The 18,508-nt window shown below is 41.1% G+C and overlaps 1 protein-coding gene and 1 long non-coding RNA gene across 29 annotated transcripts in view; one reads left to right on the forward strand and one right to left on the reverse strand.

Annotated features, from left to right (window-relative positions):
* Positions 1–17,942, forward strand: part of LOC116044640 (muscleblind-like protein 2a) — a 54,119-nt gene extending 36,177 nt beyond the window's left edge. For 8 of the 28 annotated variants that reach the window (XM_035998505.1, XM_031292018.2, XM_035998504.1 and 5 more), the window contains 5 exons: positions 990–1,250; positions 4,521–4,574; positions 5,051–5,195; positions 7,075–7,110; positions 13,982–17,942. In XM_035998505.1, the coding sequence (XP_035854398.1) occupies positions 990–1,250; positions 4,521–4,574; positions 5,051–5,195; positions 7,075–7,110; positions 13,982–14,106 (621 nt within the window). In that variant the 3' untranslated portion in view covers positions 14,107–17,942. Of the gene's footprint in view, positions 1–989; positions 1,251–4,520; positions 4,575–5,050; positions 5,196–7,074; positions 7,122–8,237; positions 8,333–13,981 lie in introns of those variants that run through there. The other 20 variants (XM_031292021.2, XM_031292025.2, XM_031292026.2 and 17 more) reach the window with 12 other exon arrangements.
* Positions 2,027–3,072, reverse strand: LOC118494452. The gene is made up of 2 exons (XR_004896586.1): positions 2,466–3,072; positions 2,027–2,248 (listed from the first exon to the last, which is right to left on the reverse strand). It is a non-coding gene; the product is annotated as an uncharacterized LOC118494452 (long non-coding RNA).
* Positions 17,943–18,508: the final 566 nt, after the last annotated feature.

Raw genomic sequence — 18,508 nt, forward strand, 5'->3', positions numbered from 1 at the left:
AAGTTGGCTCTAATGAGACAGTATTCCTGTGAGACACGTACACACTCCCACACAAAACCAGCATGCGTGTTTTTGCATGTGTGTGCTTAACTGTCATGTGTGACGGTGTCTGTGTGTGTGTGTGTGTGTGTGTGTGTGTGTGTGTGCGCGCGCGTGCGTGCGTGCGCGCGTGCGTGCGTGCGTGCGTGCGCATGTGCACTCTGTGTGTGTCTCAGTCCCAGAGTGCAAGTCAAAAGCAGATCCCATGTGATTATGCCCAGGCCTCTGAACCGTTGAACACTGACTGGATCAGTGACTCCACAATCATTTGGATTTGGCACACATTGCACTTTAGTTACATTGTGTTTAGACCTTTTCACACCAAGTCCAAAATTAATTTATTGTCTGTATTTAAAAAAACAAACAAAAAAACGTTAGCATGAGTTTTAAGTCTGGTGCAGCAGAATTAAGTAAAACCTTGCTGTGTAAATGAGATTCTGTGTGCAAGAAGCTCCTATTTTGAGTGTGTTTATTTAAAAAACACATATTTTTTGTACAAATACATTGGATGTTGTTTTAAAAGTCCTTAAGGCTTGTTGGCCCTAACATGCAGTATTTAAATATGTATCAACATTCTCATTTTCAAAAACAGTCAGACACCAAAATGTCAAATACTTCCAAAAAAAATCTAATATTGTCATCAAGATTTTGATGGCTGTTAACTGTGGAGTTACTGTGCTAGTTGGATGATCATGCACTACAGTAAGAGGATGACAATAAATAAATAAATTGGATGCTATGCAATGAGTATTATGCTGTTTAACATTGTTTCCAGACGTGTTCTGAAAGCTCAAGTATTCACGGTTTGTTTCTTTTTCTCTTTTTACATACATACATCTGTGTGTCTGTCCACATCTGTGTGTGTGTGTGTGTGTGTGTGTGTGTGTGTGTGTGTGTGTGTGTCTGTCTGTCTGTGTGTTTGTTCGTCCACCTGATTCTCCTGCTCCCAGGTTTGCCGTGAGTTCCAGCGGGGCAACTGCGCTCGCGGGGAGACCGACTGCCGCTTTGCTCACCCCAGCGACAGCCCCATGATTGACACCAGCGATAACACGGTCACCGTCTGCATGGACTACATCAAGAGCCGCTGCTCCCGCGAGAAGTGCAAGTACTTCCACCCCCCGGCCCACCTGCAGGCCAAGATTAAGGCTGCCCAACACCAGGCCAACCAGACAGCTGTGGCGGCGCAAGCCGCCGCCACAGCTGCAGCCATGGTGAGAGCACAGCACTAAAGCCTACCTACTGTACCCTGTACCTACACAGTGGTAGAGCAGGAAACAAACACACATACTTGTCCTTGTAGTAACCAAATCTCCCAAGGTTCCTGCTTGGTACTCTCTAGTACCAAGCAGTACACTCTAGTACTTCTAGAGCAAGAGCTTGTAAGGGACAGGAAGGCTATTTTATAGCACCTATATACAGTTTCCTTTCCAACAAAAGCTTAGACTACCATTGTAATATCCATGGCTTTAGGGCACCAAATAAACATGTTATTATTGGATTGGATGGTAATTTTATGGTTGTGGAAGAGCAAGTAAACACAATATATACAGTAGTATTACACTAGTACAAAGCTGCCATGCCTAGTAACTGCTACCTGACTTTTTACAAAGCACAAATTGTTTAAATTGGAGATCAAAGAGTAGCTTATTGAACATTGGTTTTCGGTGATCTCTTTTGAGCAACTCTGTACCAAATAAAATACATGGAACCACACATAGGCTCTCTGAGTACATGTGACATAATTACAAATCATCTCGGCTTACACAATATGTAAACGCATGCTGTTGATGATGACACCCACAGCATCATAAAATGTGGAGCGCTGCTTTATTACCGGTTAAAACATACCCACCTCTGCTGGTTTATTCCAGTGGACTCCAGTGTACAATTCAATAACAATAGTCATCCTAAAGTGAGGCCGTTGTATACAATAAACAGGGTTTAGTGAAACCTAAATGCATCAGTATAATGCCGCAAGAACAATCTGTTATTATCTCACCGCAGTCCGCTTTTATTTTCCAATGCCCTTGGTTCATACAGAGACAATGTGCTGGCTCACCCCCCCCCCATACCACCTCCGCCCTGCTCTCAATGATAAGTGCGGCTCTCTGCAGATCAGTGTAAATTGAATCGGGGATGGATGAGGATGTAGCCTCACGGGTGGGGGTTTGCCCTCGTCTGCCTTTAGTTGGAAAAATCCCCCAACATGCTGAGGAAGAGACAGACAAACAGACAGACAGACAGATGGAAATGCAGGCAGACAGACAGTGGGAAGTGTGTCTTGGCTGTGCCCCACCCTCCCCCAGGCTGGCTTCTTTTGAATGGTCCTTTTGGCTGCTGCACTCGCACACACCTTGTACTGCGCCAGTGTGCTGACTGACTTTTTTTCCTCCATGGCATGGGCATGCTTTATGCGTTGCACATACCTCTCTCATTGGCTGACTCCATTGCTGCTTGCTCTCTTTGTCCTTCCTCCATAAGTCCACAGCGTGGATGATAAGTCGACCATGAGTTCAGGTTAGTTTCGTTTGAGCATTTCGTAGAAGCTGCATGTAAGCAGGAAAACAACACAGAATTGAAACATGCATAAATAAAAGAGAGCCTGAGACCTCGAGGCACTATAACCTGATGTTGACCCATCAGCGCTGTTTTCTTAAAGGCACACTGAGTACCTTAGCTCAACAACTTCCCCACCAGGTACACAATGCTTTTTCAAACAAGAAGATTTAGTTTATCTTCCTAGTGCATTCTCTTCACAATCCTTTGTTTCATACTCCAGTGTTCCTCATATGCCCCAGTTTATCAACTTTATGACCCAATTCCCAAATTACCACCAGCAGTTACAAGCTGTGCTATAGGTGAGCAGGGTTAACCTTAGGACAATGAGTTGTTTAGTCAGCACCTTTAATCCAATTTTCTATTTGCCCTTAGCCTAAGCTGAATCACTTTTATTGAAGCAGAGACCCATAAAACCTGTATTGCTGCACTGCTGCAAATAGGTAATATCATTATCCATAATTCACTTTTCTTTTTTTTTTTATCTAAATAAAATCTAGAAAATAGGCCAAAGTGTACTGTAAATAAGGTTACACATTAACTGATACGGTCACAGTAAGAAGATCCTGTTACTGAGATTATGTTGTTTTACTGTGCCACATTATGTGTTGCTTGCCATGCTGTAATCTTCTTCCTCATTGCGAGTCGAATGCAGTCATCTTTGCTTTCCATGTCACTTTAATAGACCATCTGGCATTTGAACTAACCACAGTGTTTAAGTCTGTTAACAATACAGTGCATCAGCAATGCCTTGTTGCTCTTTTATAGGATATATATTGTCATATACTATTAGAAAATCCACATACATGAAGCAAGAGGCTTGTGCATGGATCCCCTTAACTGCTGTGCTCATCACATCCATCAGTCATCTTTTTTTTTCTCCTCTCAGCAGTGACATCGAATGTGAGGACATTTTTTAAATAAATTAACAAAAGCATTAAGTTGAAATAAAATAGTACCTCGTTAGGTTGGATACATACTAATATTAGATTCGTAAAACACTCCTAGGTTTTAAGATATGTGTTGTCTCTAGGAGGAATGTAAGAATAAACAGAGCTCCACATTCTGTGATTTGAACTATATTGCATCACCACCCCAAGTTCATTGATCACACTAACAAGCCACATGCGCTCACAATGCAGATTTAGTTTGAGGATTTGTCACTTATTTCAAGGACTAGACATGAATCGACACCACTACAGAGAAAGGATGTGATTGTTAAACTACTTTTTGTTAGGACCACTTATTGTAGCTAACACATGGGTGACAGCTTTTCAACAGCCCCCTCATAGTGTTTGTCCGTAGTTGCCTACACAAACGTGTCCAGTTCCTATTGCCAGTTGTGAGGACAGAGTTCAATAATTTGAGGTTATTTGATCAAAGAGCTCACTCACATCCCAATCTGTTGTGGGTGTTTTAGACATTTCTCAGGCCCAAAGCCACCTCCAGGACCACTGCAATTATTATGTGTGTAGGACTGTAGCACTTCTTGTTCAGATCTCACAAAGTGTCAGCCCAGTATTTATAGTCTGAATCAGTTGTGTTTACTGCTAGAAAAGAAAAAAAATTGATTTACTTGACGTTGCTACTAAATGCTTTCCTAGTAGTTTTGAAATACATCATAGAATCTTCTTTTTTTTAACCAAGGGTTAATGTAGATGCTTTTTTGCTTTTGTACTAATTCAAAAAGTAGCAATGTTTCTTTAAAGTAAACAAAACAATTTTTTGTTTATGTGCATGCCTATTGTTTTGTATGTGGTATACTTGCATTCAGATTATTTTTGATTTTGTTTTTTTCCTTCTCACCTATCCACAATGCAATGCTGTCCCCCATGACGCACCTCTGCTTGCTGTTACCTGTATGTTAATACGCTTGAATCCCATTGGCCCACTGCCATCATGTGCTCGCTGCCTGCTAATTAAAGACTCAGTCGACTGCCAAAGCAATGAAGCGACCCCTCGAGGCAACTGTAGACCTGGTACTTTGACCTTTCACCTTTTGCTTTGCATGTAGCTTCTTTAATTGTACTGTAGCCACTCACAAAATTTAAGTTTGCTCTTTTGTTTTTGTGAAACCCTGTAAATCACTTTAAAGTATACATATTTATCCTTTATGATCACCAGTGGCCATTCTAGATTGTACTGTACATTTAATAAACTACGATGTAATGTTAAACTAATTCCAGTTATCACACTATTTTCCTTAATGTGTTGTTTGCTATGGTGTAGTTTCTCATTGTTCTTGTGATAATTACAGCAAGTTTCCATTTTTGCCTTGTTGTGCTGTGCATAGACAAATAACAGATTTGCAAATATCAGTGTTGACTTGTGTACAATTGTGAACAAGTATACAGATCAAATCTACTGTTCTTCTGTTTGTGTGTGTGTGTATATATGTGTGTGTGTGTGTGTGTGTGTGTGTGTGTGTGTGTGTGTGTGTGTTTTCGGTGGATAGGCGTTCCCCCACGGCGTCCTCCAGCCCCTACCAAAGAGACAAGCACTTGAGAAGAGCAACGGCTCCCTGTTCAACCCCAGTGTTTTGCACTACCAGCAGGCGCTGGCCAACGCACAGCTCCAGCAGCCCACTTTCTTTCCCACAGGTAAGAGCTCCCAATCAATACACATGGCACACAGACGCATCATAGGTATGCAGAGCATGCAAACACACAGATACACTCACTGAATGTGCTCAGCTAACCTTCTATCCATCACACATGTATCTTGTTGGAGTTTCTCGTGCTAAAGTGAGAGCACCTCTCATGATCAGTTACGCCTGTTTATTAGCCCTATACTTTCTTTTGAAAGGGATTTATTTGAGCGACGCACATAAGGAGCCCTGCTGTAATGGTGTGTGTGCTAATGTTTCAACTATTCACCATGCCACCCCTCAAACTTTGATGTACTGCCTGCCAATATAACACGTAATTGCTGCCAGGTTGAAGGGCAGTGCAGGCTTTGATCAGAGCAATCAAAGATATGATATATTACCACTTAAATATGATACACCTCACTCAACTGTAACACCCAAGCATACAAAAGAGCAAAACAAGCCCAGTTATTTTCAACACAAAGGCTCTGTAACTGTTTCAACTCCAAAACTATAAGCCTTAATGACTTAACTTTGAGCAAACACAGCCTTTTTAATGTGTATTTAACATCAACATTGATCATTTCGATAAAAAGCCATTTAAAAAAAAAAGCTATTTTATTCCAAGTTTTCCAAATTAATCCCCCGAACAAAATACACTCTCTGTCAACTCCTCTCATAGAAACTAACAGTAGCTTAAGCCCCCTTGGGTCACCCGCTAAATGAGTTAACCGCAGCTAATACGGCAGCCTGTAGCCACACTGAGTCATGAGGATGAGACTCCCATCCCTCACTCTTCTTTTTACCTGCTCTTTTTGTTTCCCTGTGGTGGGAGATGCCTGACAGCCCCTCATCACTCCCTCCCTCTGAATCTTTGGGTGGGAAGTAGCCCTGGGTTAAAGTCATGTTTGCAAATCACGTTTTTTACAGACCTGCTAAGTTTGGGATGGGAGGGGTTTCTCCACCCATGTAAACAAAAACAGTACGAACCAGATATTTGACATTTACTGTAAAAAAAAATAAATAAATTGTGATGGACACTTATCTGAATGGTCCTGATGCAGTTGATCTAGATCTGGATGGAAGCCTGTGCACATCATTGTACTGACACTGCATGATGCTGCTGCTGTTTGGCTCTATCACCTCTTTGTTTTCTCTTTTATGATGTAGTCTTCTCTCTATTTCTAGAAATTACTTATTTAGATTGTTCATTTTGTTCCCTTATTTGTTTATAGCATATATATGCACATGTGCAGCTATTTAATTACATTACATTACATTACGGTTTTATGGCCACAGAAGACTTAATTATAGGAATGTAGAATACTGTTTTGGCTGATTGTGGATCAACTTTATGAACAGATAGATCTCAGACACCAGAATGGTCAAATTGAGTCAATTTTATTTATATAGCCCATAATCGCAAATGTGTCCCAATGGGCTCTACAATCTGTACAACAGATGATCTGAGATACAGATAAGGAAAAAACTGATTATCCTGATTATCCATCATTTCCTTCCTTCGTGTCTGCAAACCAATAATCTCATTGATCCAGCTTTGCAACATATTCACTTTGTCCACACTTTCATAACCTACAGTCTATCTAAGTGTGCTTTATGTTTGATTTAGCTGGCGCTTTATAGAAACAGTATTTTCTGAACTGAATAAGGGAACTCTACTGCTTGCTACTGTTAACTGCATTCATAACTGGCTGACAGCACCACTGTAGCAGGAGCATCTGAGCTGAGTGAAGTCTTCAAGCTTTTTTTTGTCTAACCTTGTTGTTCTCCCTCTCAATTAACCCATTTATTTCTTCCTCTCTCTCTCTCTCTCCCATCTCTGTCCCCCCCCTCTCCCTCTCTCACTGTCTTTCTCTGCATGAATACAACAGGGTCAGTCTTGTGCATGACTCCTGCTAGCAGTCTTGGTAGGTCCTGACCTTCCCTTTGCTCTCTCACACACACTGTTTGATGTATAAGAGTAGGGGGGGTTGGAGCGGGATGAGTGGGCAATATCTGCAGCCCTTCCAGGTGAGACAAAAGGTCATTGCTTCACCGCGTCACCTCCTGTGGGGGTGATGAAACTTTAAAGTGCTCTAGGAAAGTGTCATCAAACTGTCCATTTCTTTAGGCTGAGATATGATATGAAACACATATTTGTATGTCCATTTTGTATCACCTGAAAAGAGTTGTGACTTTCAGTTCTTGTTTCCCTACTGACTTACTCGCTAATGACTGTTTGTTTATGATAAAAATGATAGATAAAATACTGCAGACTGAGCTGTTCTTAAGCTGTAGGATAGCTACTTTCTGTTTGCTGTGCTTTGTTGATCAGGAAATTTAAATCAGTTTCCCAGAGAAGTTATTTCAGCCACATGGCCAGAGCATTTTTCTCAGCTAAAAGGGGATGGGAACTACAAAAAGTCCCAGTCGGCTTATCAGCAGGTCTTACATTAATAAATGGAAACATGATGACTCTGAATAATGATTTTAAACATCATATCAAAACAATCCATCTGAGATACATGTTTTTGGCATGCGCGATGAAGTAGCCGCCTGGGTTTTTGGCATCTTCCTGCTATTTAACTTGTCAGACCACATGAATTAGAAAACTAAAATTCCCATCACTGCTGCCAAAAATGTCATTGATTTATTGTAATTGGTGTCTTGTGCGCCTCAACTTCTCTGGGAAAAACAGCAAACTGATTTTCCGTATAAATTTCCTTACTTGTGATTGTAATCAGCTTCTCTCCTCTTGTTTTTTGTTTTGTTATTTTTTTCTCCCATGCTCTCCTTTTCTTTCTTTCTTTCTGTCCTCCTTGCTTTGCATTGTGAATGGTTGCATGCCATCTGCCGGTGTAACCCTAACGATGGCTTGCTGGCTCTCTGTAACATCTGCCACCACCACCACCACCACCATCAACAACAACTACAACAACAACAAACGATACCGTCGACACACACACATCACAACTGTTGCCATGGTTACCATAATGCTCCACCTACCTGTCCATCGCTACCACTTCCTTCCCTCTTCCCCCCCCTCAAAACAAAGTCCCAATGATGTACAGTGCTACGCCTGCTACTGTCTCTGCAGCAACAACTCCTGCCACAAGTGTCCCCTACGCAGCAACAGCACCAGCCAATCAGGTTTGCTCCTTTTAAAGCTTTTTTTCATCCGTCCCTGGAGCTCTGAATAAGTACTGCCTTCTTATAGCCTGCAGCTGAGCCTTAGCCCACGCCAAGCCCCTCCCCATGCGTCCATCCGCCTGCACTGGGCAAGCTCACACTGGGATGAACGCCTCTGAGTGGGTATTTTCCAGAGAATTTAAAGCCGAGGGGGCTACCTGAGCAAGCCGGTGACAGTGCACTCTATCGTATTTCTCGTAAAACATCGTGCACAGCTCCATAAGGCGCTCCCAACAAGCACTTCTTCAGAGCTCCCACATTTGCAAAGTAGTATTTGTGTTGTGTTGCACTACTTCCTGGTTTTGTTTTGCATGTTCAGTTTTTTTTCTCTTCTTTTTTTTCACTTTTCTTGTTGTTGTCAAATAAGCCTCTTCATCTGCAATAGGGGGCACCATCTGTACTGCTTGTGTGCTATGCAAATACACACACATTCAAGCAAATACATACAGGCAATTTTTGCAGCACTTAGAGCTGGTTCGTAACAGCTGCCATGTTGGATTTCTTTTTCCTGTTTCCACCCCTCCCAGTTTCATCTTTTTACCTTTCCCTGGTCGCGGGATAAAAGGGAGAATAAATCATGAGGTTACAGTTACGGGCCATGCTTGTCCGGGTGAGACAGACACATGAAAAATTATCACAGAAGCAGTCTAAAAATGGCCTCTGGTCGACGGCTATCCTGTTGCTGCGTGTCAGCGGGAGCCAGCGAAGCAGGGCCAGGTTTAAATGCCAGAGTGAAGCATGTGTGCCCCATTTTTAACCTGGAAATTTCAGCACAATGCTGGCACTCTGGCCTTACGCAGCTGGTAATCATTTACTGGTAGTTCAGTACAGAGGTGCCTTGAGGACACACAGATGAACAGAATAGAAGTGTTCCACAGGTAGAAATATACTGTAACTGGAAAACCATCACATCATTTTCAGCGGGTGAAAAACGTCCACGTTATCATTGTTAGTAGTTGTAGGGACCAGTATCCTGATTTCCCATCTCTGTTTGTAACACTTCTTCTCACTGCTGTTTTTCATTTGTCTTACAATGTACAGAGAACATATATTAATACCAATTTAAGTTAGAGAATGAACACCTTTAAAAACTGTTCCCATCTGGAATTTAAAAAAAATGAGAATGGAGGCTTTGTGTAAAGAAAATGTGAATCACAAGTTTGTTTAAAAAAAAAAAAAAAGAACATGAATCATTTCTCCGAGGTGCCCAATCAACCAAGAATTTGGCCCCGGTACCTTTTGCTTTATTGCCCCTCATAGGCCAGCAGTGTGTGCACTTCCTGCGAGTCACCGTCTCTTCCTGTAATTGGCATGCAGCAGCAGTAGCAGCAGGAAGCAGAGCTGCTCTTTAAAGATGCATGTGGGACAAGGAGCAGAAGAAACACTGACGTCAGCCCTCGCTGTCTGTCTCCGTCTGTCCCCCCTCTCTTTCTCCCCCTCCGCCCTGCATAAAGATCCCTCCAGCTAGGAAGCAGTTAACACTTACAATCACCAGCTGTACTGCTACAGTACATGCCTTGTTTACTACGGTCACGTCACCCATCGTATGGTTTTTCAGAATACGACACCGAGATTCTTCTTTATTTTGTATTTTTTGGAAGGGCACATGATGCCGACGTCACTGTTTGCTGAAAAACAACCTCTCAGTCCCAAACTGTGAGCTGCAAAGCCTGAGTTTGTACTAATGCTAGCTGGTTAGCATCAGCCATTAGCATCTCAATCATTGTTACGTGGCTTCTTCAAGACAATTTGGACGGAACTGAGTGAGAAGAATGAAATGAGCATAGTGATATTAGTAATCGTGTAAAGAATGTGTGTTAATTACCTCAGATGTAAACAAAATGGATCAATAGTGAGTAGCACACATGCCTAGAGGGACAGAGTCTGGTCTATTCATGACCGTCTCAACTGTCGTTGTGACACGACAAGCAGGAAACAATCACACCATTCCATGTTCTGGCTCATATTAACCATGTGCTGACAGTGCTTGGGGTCTCTGGTAACGTCTCTCCTCTCGCCCGCTGGAGATTGTGAAGTTCCAGCGCCCTCGACTGTCCGAATGTGGCATTACATGACGTACTTTACAGGCTGTATGTGATCTGCCTATTGAACTGATAAGAAGATAAATTGTAAGAATGAAATAGAATATGAGGTTGTTATATTGAGCAGCTCTTCAGCTAAAGGACCAGGGTTCAGTCTCTCACCTCCCTGTGGAGAGAACCTGTCATGCTTATCACATTTATTAAAATGAACAGACTAGGTCACTAAGATACAATGCAATTAGAATAATAATCTGACAATAATAAACAGCAGTTCAAACGTCCACCATGGTTCTGTTAACGCACACCACCATCATCATCTGCCAGGCTGAAACATGCTGCTAGTATCACTGCAAAATAGGACCTGCAAACAATTCTTGGTGTTTGTTTTTTCCCCACCTGTGGTGCCAGACGGGTGGGGTGTACCATCCTATATGTGGCTGATCCCACCCATCTGGCACCCAGTAATATTTTCCTATTTTCATCCTGCACTGTGGAGCAGCCTTTCCTCTCAGCCTGTGCACATCACTCACTCTCTACCTGTGGTAACCTTCTGTGATGTGTGATGTGACCAGTGGCTTCTGTCCTTTACTGGCTGTCTATTGTATATTAACAAGCGCCATGCTGCTTTTTACTGTGTTGGCTTGCTGCCAGTGGCAACCACATGATGGCAGCCAGCAGCTCTTCCACCTGCCCCCCCCATAGACAAAACCCTCTCTTCTTCTCTCTCTCTCTCTCTCTCTCTCTTTGTTGTTTGTTGGATTAGTCTTTATCTCCTAAAGAGAGAATACCCACAGAGGTGACCAGACCTGGGTCAAATGCTATTTGCAAATTATTAGAAGCTTTTGCTCTCATCTGCATGAAACACTAGGCGACCCCAACTCAACCACTAAGAGACTATTGACCACCCACCTGATGCCTATATGTCTCAGAATGCTTTAAAAAAAAAAGTGCAAACAGCGTGTTCATATTGTTCCGAATGGCCCACACTCATAGGTGGTGTGAGAAGCCTGCCGCCACAGCCTCCTCCTGATTGCCTCCCACTGCCCACTGATCTCTCTCCAAGACCCTTAAAGGAACACGCTGACTTATTGGGACTTTAGCTTATTCACCGTATCCCCCAGAGTTAGATAAGTCCATACATACCCTTCTCATCTCCGTGCGTGTCGTAACTCTGTCAGAGGCCCCCACCGCTAGCCTTGCTTAGCACAGATCCTGGAGGTAACCGGCTCCATCTAGCCTACTGCTCCCAATAAGTGACAAAATAATGCCAACATTTTCCTATGTACATGTTGTGATTTGTATAGTCACAGCCTGTACAAATAACAAGGTCACATGAGACACAGCCATATTCTAACCGTATACATACTGGGAACTATATTCTCAGAAGGCGAAGCACTGCTACTCTCTGCTCCTCACCACAGGGCTTCTCAGGTGCTGCAAGCAAATCACTCCACCCAAGTAGCAGAAGTATAGAATATAGGACTCAGTATGTATACAGTTAGAATATGGTTGTGTCTCAGGTGACGTTTTTTGTTTTTTTGTTCAATATGTTTATTAAGTGTTTTCAAAGTAGTATAATACAAAAGGGCAAAGATTAGGAGTAAAGTAATATGCCAATATGAAAAGAAAAGAGAAAGAAAAAGAGGAAGAAAAAATAAATAAAAACAAAAACCTTGGGCGTATTACTCAAGACAATGAAATGTACTGTTGCATCACTGGTACTCTAAATTAAAAAAAAACAATGTATCAAAGAAGAGGTGAGTGGCGTATTGTGAATCTCACAACTGTTCAAGGTCTCCGTCAAATTGAGCAAGATGGTCTAAGAATGGCTGCCAAATCTTGTAGAATTTTTTAAGATTTTCCTTTCATGCATTCATCCATATGTAATACAGAGGTGAGTTCTGTTGATGTTGTTATTTGTACAGGCTGTGATTATACAAATCACAACATGTAAATAGGAACATGTTGGCGTTATTTTGTCACTTATTGGGAGCAGTAGGCTAGATGGAGCCGGTTACCTCCAGGATCTGTGCAAAGCGAGGCTAGCGGTGGGGGCCTCTGACAGAGTTACGATACGAACGGAGATGAGAAGGGTATGTATGGACTTATCTAGCTTATTCACCGTATCCCCCAGAGTTAAAGTCCCAATAAGTCGGCGTGTTCCTTTAAGAGGAATTGGTTTCTCTCTGATCCGACATTGATCTGTTCCAACTACGAAACGTTCTCTGAGTTTGAGCTCAACGGCTCCCGTAGCCACTTGTGAAATAGTTGCCAGTAGCTAGCCGGAGAATGAATCGATGTCTGACCTGGACTGCCAACCAAGGGGGTAAGCGTCTCCTCGCAACCCGAACCTCCTATGGCGCCATTTTGATGCTAATAAGCCATCACCTCCCGTTAGCATTCCATTGACTGCCATTCATTTTGACAGCGAATAACTTTACATCTGAAGCGTTTAAAGACTTTATTTGTCCATTGTTTATTTCTAAAGAAACACGACAATGTATAAAAGGCTCCATTACCTTGTACCTCACGTTATGGCTCCGTAGCAGACGTTTTTATAAAAATAGGCTAACGATTGTGTCATAACCAAGCGACCTACTGTCGCATAGTAGAGGAATTACCGTATAGTACAGGAGGAGCTCGCAGACAGTTTCGACTTACATTAGCTGTTTAAGTTTAATTACTAATGTTAACTAGCATTTTAGTTAGCAATAATTAGCCTGTGTCCATGTTATCTCCTTACATATACCTAGTCTTCTGGTAGCTGTGCCAAGAGAAATCTCAATCTCTGCAAGATTGGGAATGATTGAGATTTCTCTTGGCACAGCTACCAGAAGACTTCCAACTTTCAGACCGGTTGCTCACGTCACATTTACGCCATCTCTCTCAGTTGGAGGCTGCTCAGTAACGCTCAGCGCTCACCGGAAAAGTGCTTCTATTGGCCTTCACTGGTCTCCGTCCAGAGCAACGGGATCTGTTGGTCCATTCTTATATACTATCTATGCTGCCAACAAGGTACGTTGCCTTGTTGATATTTGTGCAGACCTTCTTCGTGCGTTTTACTTTCTCCTGACAAATCTAACCAATGAGCGGAGTGAATGTGCTCACGTGGCCGTTAGTGATGCATTTTGGATCACTTTTATTTTATTCTGCATGAAAAGAAATCGGATCAACGGGAAAACGCAACAACTTTATCGACTCATCAGATCAAACGAACTATAGGTTTGAAAATGCCTGAGGAGAAGTTCAAATTCTGCCTACTTTCACACCTGGCCAATCAGAGCTAGGACATATTAAGGGGAGCGTTAAGGTTGTCAGATGATCCGGCGAGCACTTTGTTTGAAGCACATTAAGGCCTTAAGTCGTCAGAAATAAAGGCAAATAGTGTTTGACCCAGATCACATTAAACCCAATAAAGCATAATTTATTTGTATACGTACGTATATTCTTATATGTCATAAGTATAATAATAATAAACAGTTTCTCTCTTACAGGTTCACTAAATGTGTCTCTCCTTGTGTTCTCTCCTTCCTTTTCTTGTTTCTACCTCTCTGTCTCTCTGCTCTAGATTATCCTGAAGTAAGTTTCAGGAAGGGAATGGAGTGTTACGAAGCTGCACTAGGAAACCCAAAACAGTCCCTGTGTAAATACTACCTTACCTCTCCCATAGAGGTCCAGCAACCTGCATGCTAAGAGTGTAACACTTCAATTTAACCGTAAGAACTGCAGTGCCGGTGTAACACACACACACACACACACACACACACACACACACACACACACACATTTAAAAAAAAAACAAACAAGATATATACTGTATGTATTGCTAGAAAAAAAAAACTATTAACATGAAAAAGTCAAAAATATTCTTATGTATAGTACCACATACATAGCAGACACACTATAGAGGTCATTTTAACAACTGTTCTCCCAAAGTACCGTGAATCCCCTCTCTTTCATATTTATTCAAAAATACACTGCACAATGTTCATCCCTTTGGTTAGTAAAACAAACAGAAAAGATGCTTGATTTGCACTATACGAGACATATAGTGCTTAATGTTTTAGTGGAAAACAGGAAGAGTCACAGAAAACCCGTGCACAACCACACCAACGCACTCGGCGCTTTCAAGAGTGTTCTTGTCTTGCGGTTTTTGCTTTTCTCTCTACAAAGTTGAATGTCCTTGGGGCAGACAGGCTCATGTTTTCTTAATGTGACTGTCCCTGCGAGGGGGTACCTCTGTGACCCTCATCTGCCCCAGATGCTGTTAAGATGCCATGATGAAGCTTATGCTCCCCTCCCCTACTGCCAACTTTTCATCTCCGGAAACATCTTGCCAAAGTTGAAGAGGTCGGTGGAATCAACCTGCCAGAAAGCAGAGCCACATTTTAACACCCTGATAAAGTTTTTTGGGTTTTTTTTTCTTCACTTTTGCCATTGCGAAAGCTGCTCACAACGCACCCTTTATTTGTTTCGGTGCTGGGTTCAGTTCTTTGTTCAGGAGGAGTGGCGGGATAGATTGTGCACGGATTTTTGCATGCAGTTGGGACTGGGGAAGACAGTGCCCAGTGTTGACAGAAGATAGTCATGGCCATTACCGAAAAGCCTAAAGGCTCGGGTCTGTGCCAAGGGCTTAACCAAGCTTGAGGGTTTTGTTCCAGACATACCAAGCCTTGTGAGTGTGTGTGCATGTGTGTTCGTATCTGGAGACTGATGGTCTGCCGGCAGACTGGGACTTGAAGCGAGGTCTTGCAGGTGATGATGACAACACCAGGCCGTGTAGGAGAGGTTTTTGGGGGGTGGGTGAGGGACTTAAGTGCTAAGACTAAATAAAAAAAACCGGTGCATTTGACGACGCTCGTCAAGCAAAAGATGACTTGAACTTCGACTGGAGGGCTATCTGTGACCGTCGGTTGTCCTGTCCAACCCTACTATCACCGATAATCCTGTTCCATTTTAGAAAACTGTAGAAGTGCCTAAAAAATGCTCATCAACAACACATTCATCCAGAGTATATCACTAAAAGTCACAGACACAACATACCGGCTGTCAGAAGCTACATGGACCTTTTGGGAAAGACATCACATTTCGTGAATCGTAACTAGGAAACGGTTTCCTAGTTACCGTTCATTAACATCACAAGTGACTTTATCGAAACGAAAATAAGTAAAATAAACGACAAATCAAAAATAGCTTTGTAGAATGTCTGGTGACTTTCATGGTGTACCATCGTTTCTTACCATGGTTTGAGTAGTTTACATGAGGAACGTGAGTGGGGGGTGAAAAAAATGTATTGTAAACTGTGTAATGTATGTAAAGTGTCTCTTATTTTGAGAGTTTATATCCATGGTTCTAGAAATGTACTCAAAGTTATTTAAAGATTTGTGTTGTGTCTACTATCAAGGTATTTTTGAAACCGCCCCCCAAACCCTTCACCATCTCCACCTCTATCCAGAACAATCATTTGTCTTTTAGCCAAGATCATTCTTTTATTATTTTTTAGACCAACCCTCTCATTATTATTATTATTATTTTACATATTTTGAATAAGCATCTTTTTACTCTCTTATTTCCCATATTTAAAAAACTTTGATGTAATTTCATGGTGCTTGATTACCATTGACAATCCACAATCATACCTTGGAACAGGAGTGCTTCACTCTGGTTTCCCATTTCACTTCCATTCACTGATTGTCTCCACATGCATTATGATTTGTATGTAATATTTGTGGAAGGTGGTAAAAGTTTTATTTTGTTGTAATTTATCTTATGTTACTCTTGGTCAAATTTTAGTCAAAAACAATGTTGTTAACTATTCTATTTTGAAATGAATGTAATTTATTGAGCTGTGCTACGTTCTGCACGGTTGGTCATTTCAAGGTCTAACCTGTCAGGTCAGCGAATGAGAAGTCGCACACATTTGAGGGGTGGGGTTTAAAAGTCAGCCCACCAATAGAAAGCTACTGGATCTTTCTTGCCTTCTCATTGATAAAAAGATCACGGTGTTGCAGTAATGAGCATAGTTATAGAGTTGCTTGTGTTGTTGGAAAAAAAAAAAAATGTTTATTGTATAGATGACATTTTACCAAAAAAAGAGAAGAAAATTTCAAAAAAGATGTACTTTTCACGCTAGTATAATAGTATTTCATAACAATATTAAGTTGTTGCCGTGGCAACCAAATGTTGCAATTACTAAAGTTGGGTATTTTTGTAAATGACATTGTTAAGTTGATTTTTTTGTTTCTTTTTGCTAGAACACTGTACACAAGGTAGATTGTAAAGAAGATACGAACATTTCTTATGACCTAATATTTTCATTAGCAAATAACAGCCTGTATAGTGCTGTGACTGTAACACTTAAATAGATTTAAATTCATCAATGTTACATAGATTATATATATATACATATATATATATATATATATATATATCTAAGAACTAAATAATCTATAAATTAATACGTTCAGATGTTCAACCCCAGGACAAAGGACCTTTAGGTTCCACACTGAGACATTATATTTGAGGCGTATGTATCACTAGAGTTAAGGATTGCACTTTTCATATTGTTTAAAGATGTGATCTGTTGTCCATTTCCTTTAAGGGTTTACAGGTTTCTGCACCTTGCTAGTACAGTACATCTGTTCATCAATCAAAAGCAGATACCACCGGTAAATAACTTTAATTCAACATGTTGCATGAGAAAACAATATTTTCTTTTCTTACTAAATGATAACGTACTGAATGTTTCTAGTGGAAAAAAAAAAGTCTGTACACAAAATGTCCTCATTTGGTGACCCGCAATGCCCTTGTGTATGGAATCCCCTTGAGATGTTATGTTTTTTTTTTTGACATGTGTTGGCAATGATTGACTGATGGAAAAAAAGAAAAACGTAAGCACTTTCTGAGCAGTTGGTCAACTGAGCAGACTCAGCTTATCCAAACACTTTGCCTTATCTTGAGTCCATCGTGCTAAAGGTTTTATGTTTTTAAGAGCTCTTATGAAATTTATTAAAGAGACTTGAACGGGTCTCTTTTCTCAAATCCTCTCTCAGTTTCATTTCAAATATGTATCTTTATATTTAAAAATATTTTTTTTTAGGGTTTTAATGTGCGCACCACAAGGCCAAGGCGGGGGGAACTGCAGCAGAGTGAAAAGTCATTGATCTTTTCTTCTGATCTCCCAAATGTGAAGTGAGATCTTTTTGTCCCATTGCCTCACAATGGAAATGTTTGGAATGTGTAATTCACAGCTTTAGCCAGCAGAGGGCACTACACTGGAGACTGCAGGTTACGAATTGTGACTGCCTGTGCCATCATTGTTGCAGTGTACCCCACCAACAAAGTAAAGACATAAAGATAAATTGACAAGAAGGCCCTCATTGGATTTATAGTTTCAATGTAATCATTTTTAAATGTATTCTTTTTGCATATATTTTGTGCTATTTTATGTTCTATAGTCAAATGTTTCTTTGGTTCCAGCAAGATAGTGTCAAATCTATTGAAAGAAAGAAATAAAGAAAATCAAAGAAGTGCTTTGTCTGGATCTCTCATTTGTGTCATTTAAAGGTCCTGTTTGTGTAAAAATTGAAGAATCACTATTTTTATTTGCAGGATTGTAACTGACTAACTATAGACCTGTAAGGTATTTCAGTCCAGAAATGTCCGTGGTCCCTAGTTTTTCTTCGGGGCCCTCTCAAAAACCCCTGTTGGTCCCTGAAGTCCACATAAAGAGGGAGCCATAAAGGTCAATAAACAGCACTGTCACAGACTAATTTGAACAACATTTAAGGTTGTGACAGCTAATAGGTTTTAAGACTTATAACAAGATTTTAATGATTTTTGACACAGATGATGAACATAATGAAAAGGCCTCGGACTGGGACAAGTAAACTCTTTAATTGAATGTTTTCCAAGTCATTTCCTGTTACTGCAGTGGAGGATTTTTGTGTAAAGTGAAGAAAAAAAATATGATATGAGAGGTCAATAATACTGTTTTAATGGCCATAGTAGAGTTAGTATACTAGATAACTGTATACAAAGGTAGGGCCTTGACTCATGCTGACAGCAGGGAGACTCACGACGCACTGCTGCAATC

The sequence above is a fragment of the Sander lucioperca genome, chromosome 24 (assembly GCF_008315115.2).
Source record: "Sander lucioperca isolate FBNREF2018 chromosome 24, SLUC_FBN_1.2, whole genome shotgun sequence".
In the NCBI taxonomy this organism is placed as follows: Eukaryota; Metazoa; Chordata; class Actinopteri; order Perciformes; family Percidae; genus Sander; species Sander lucioperca.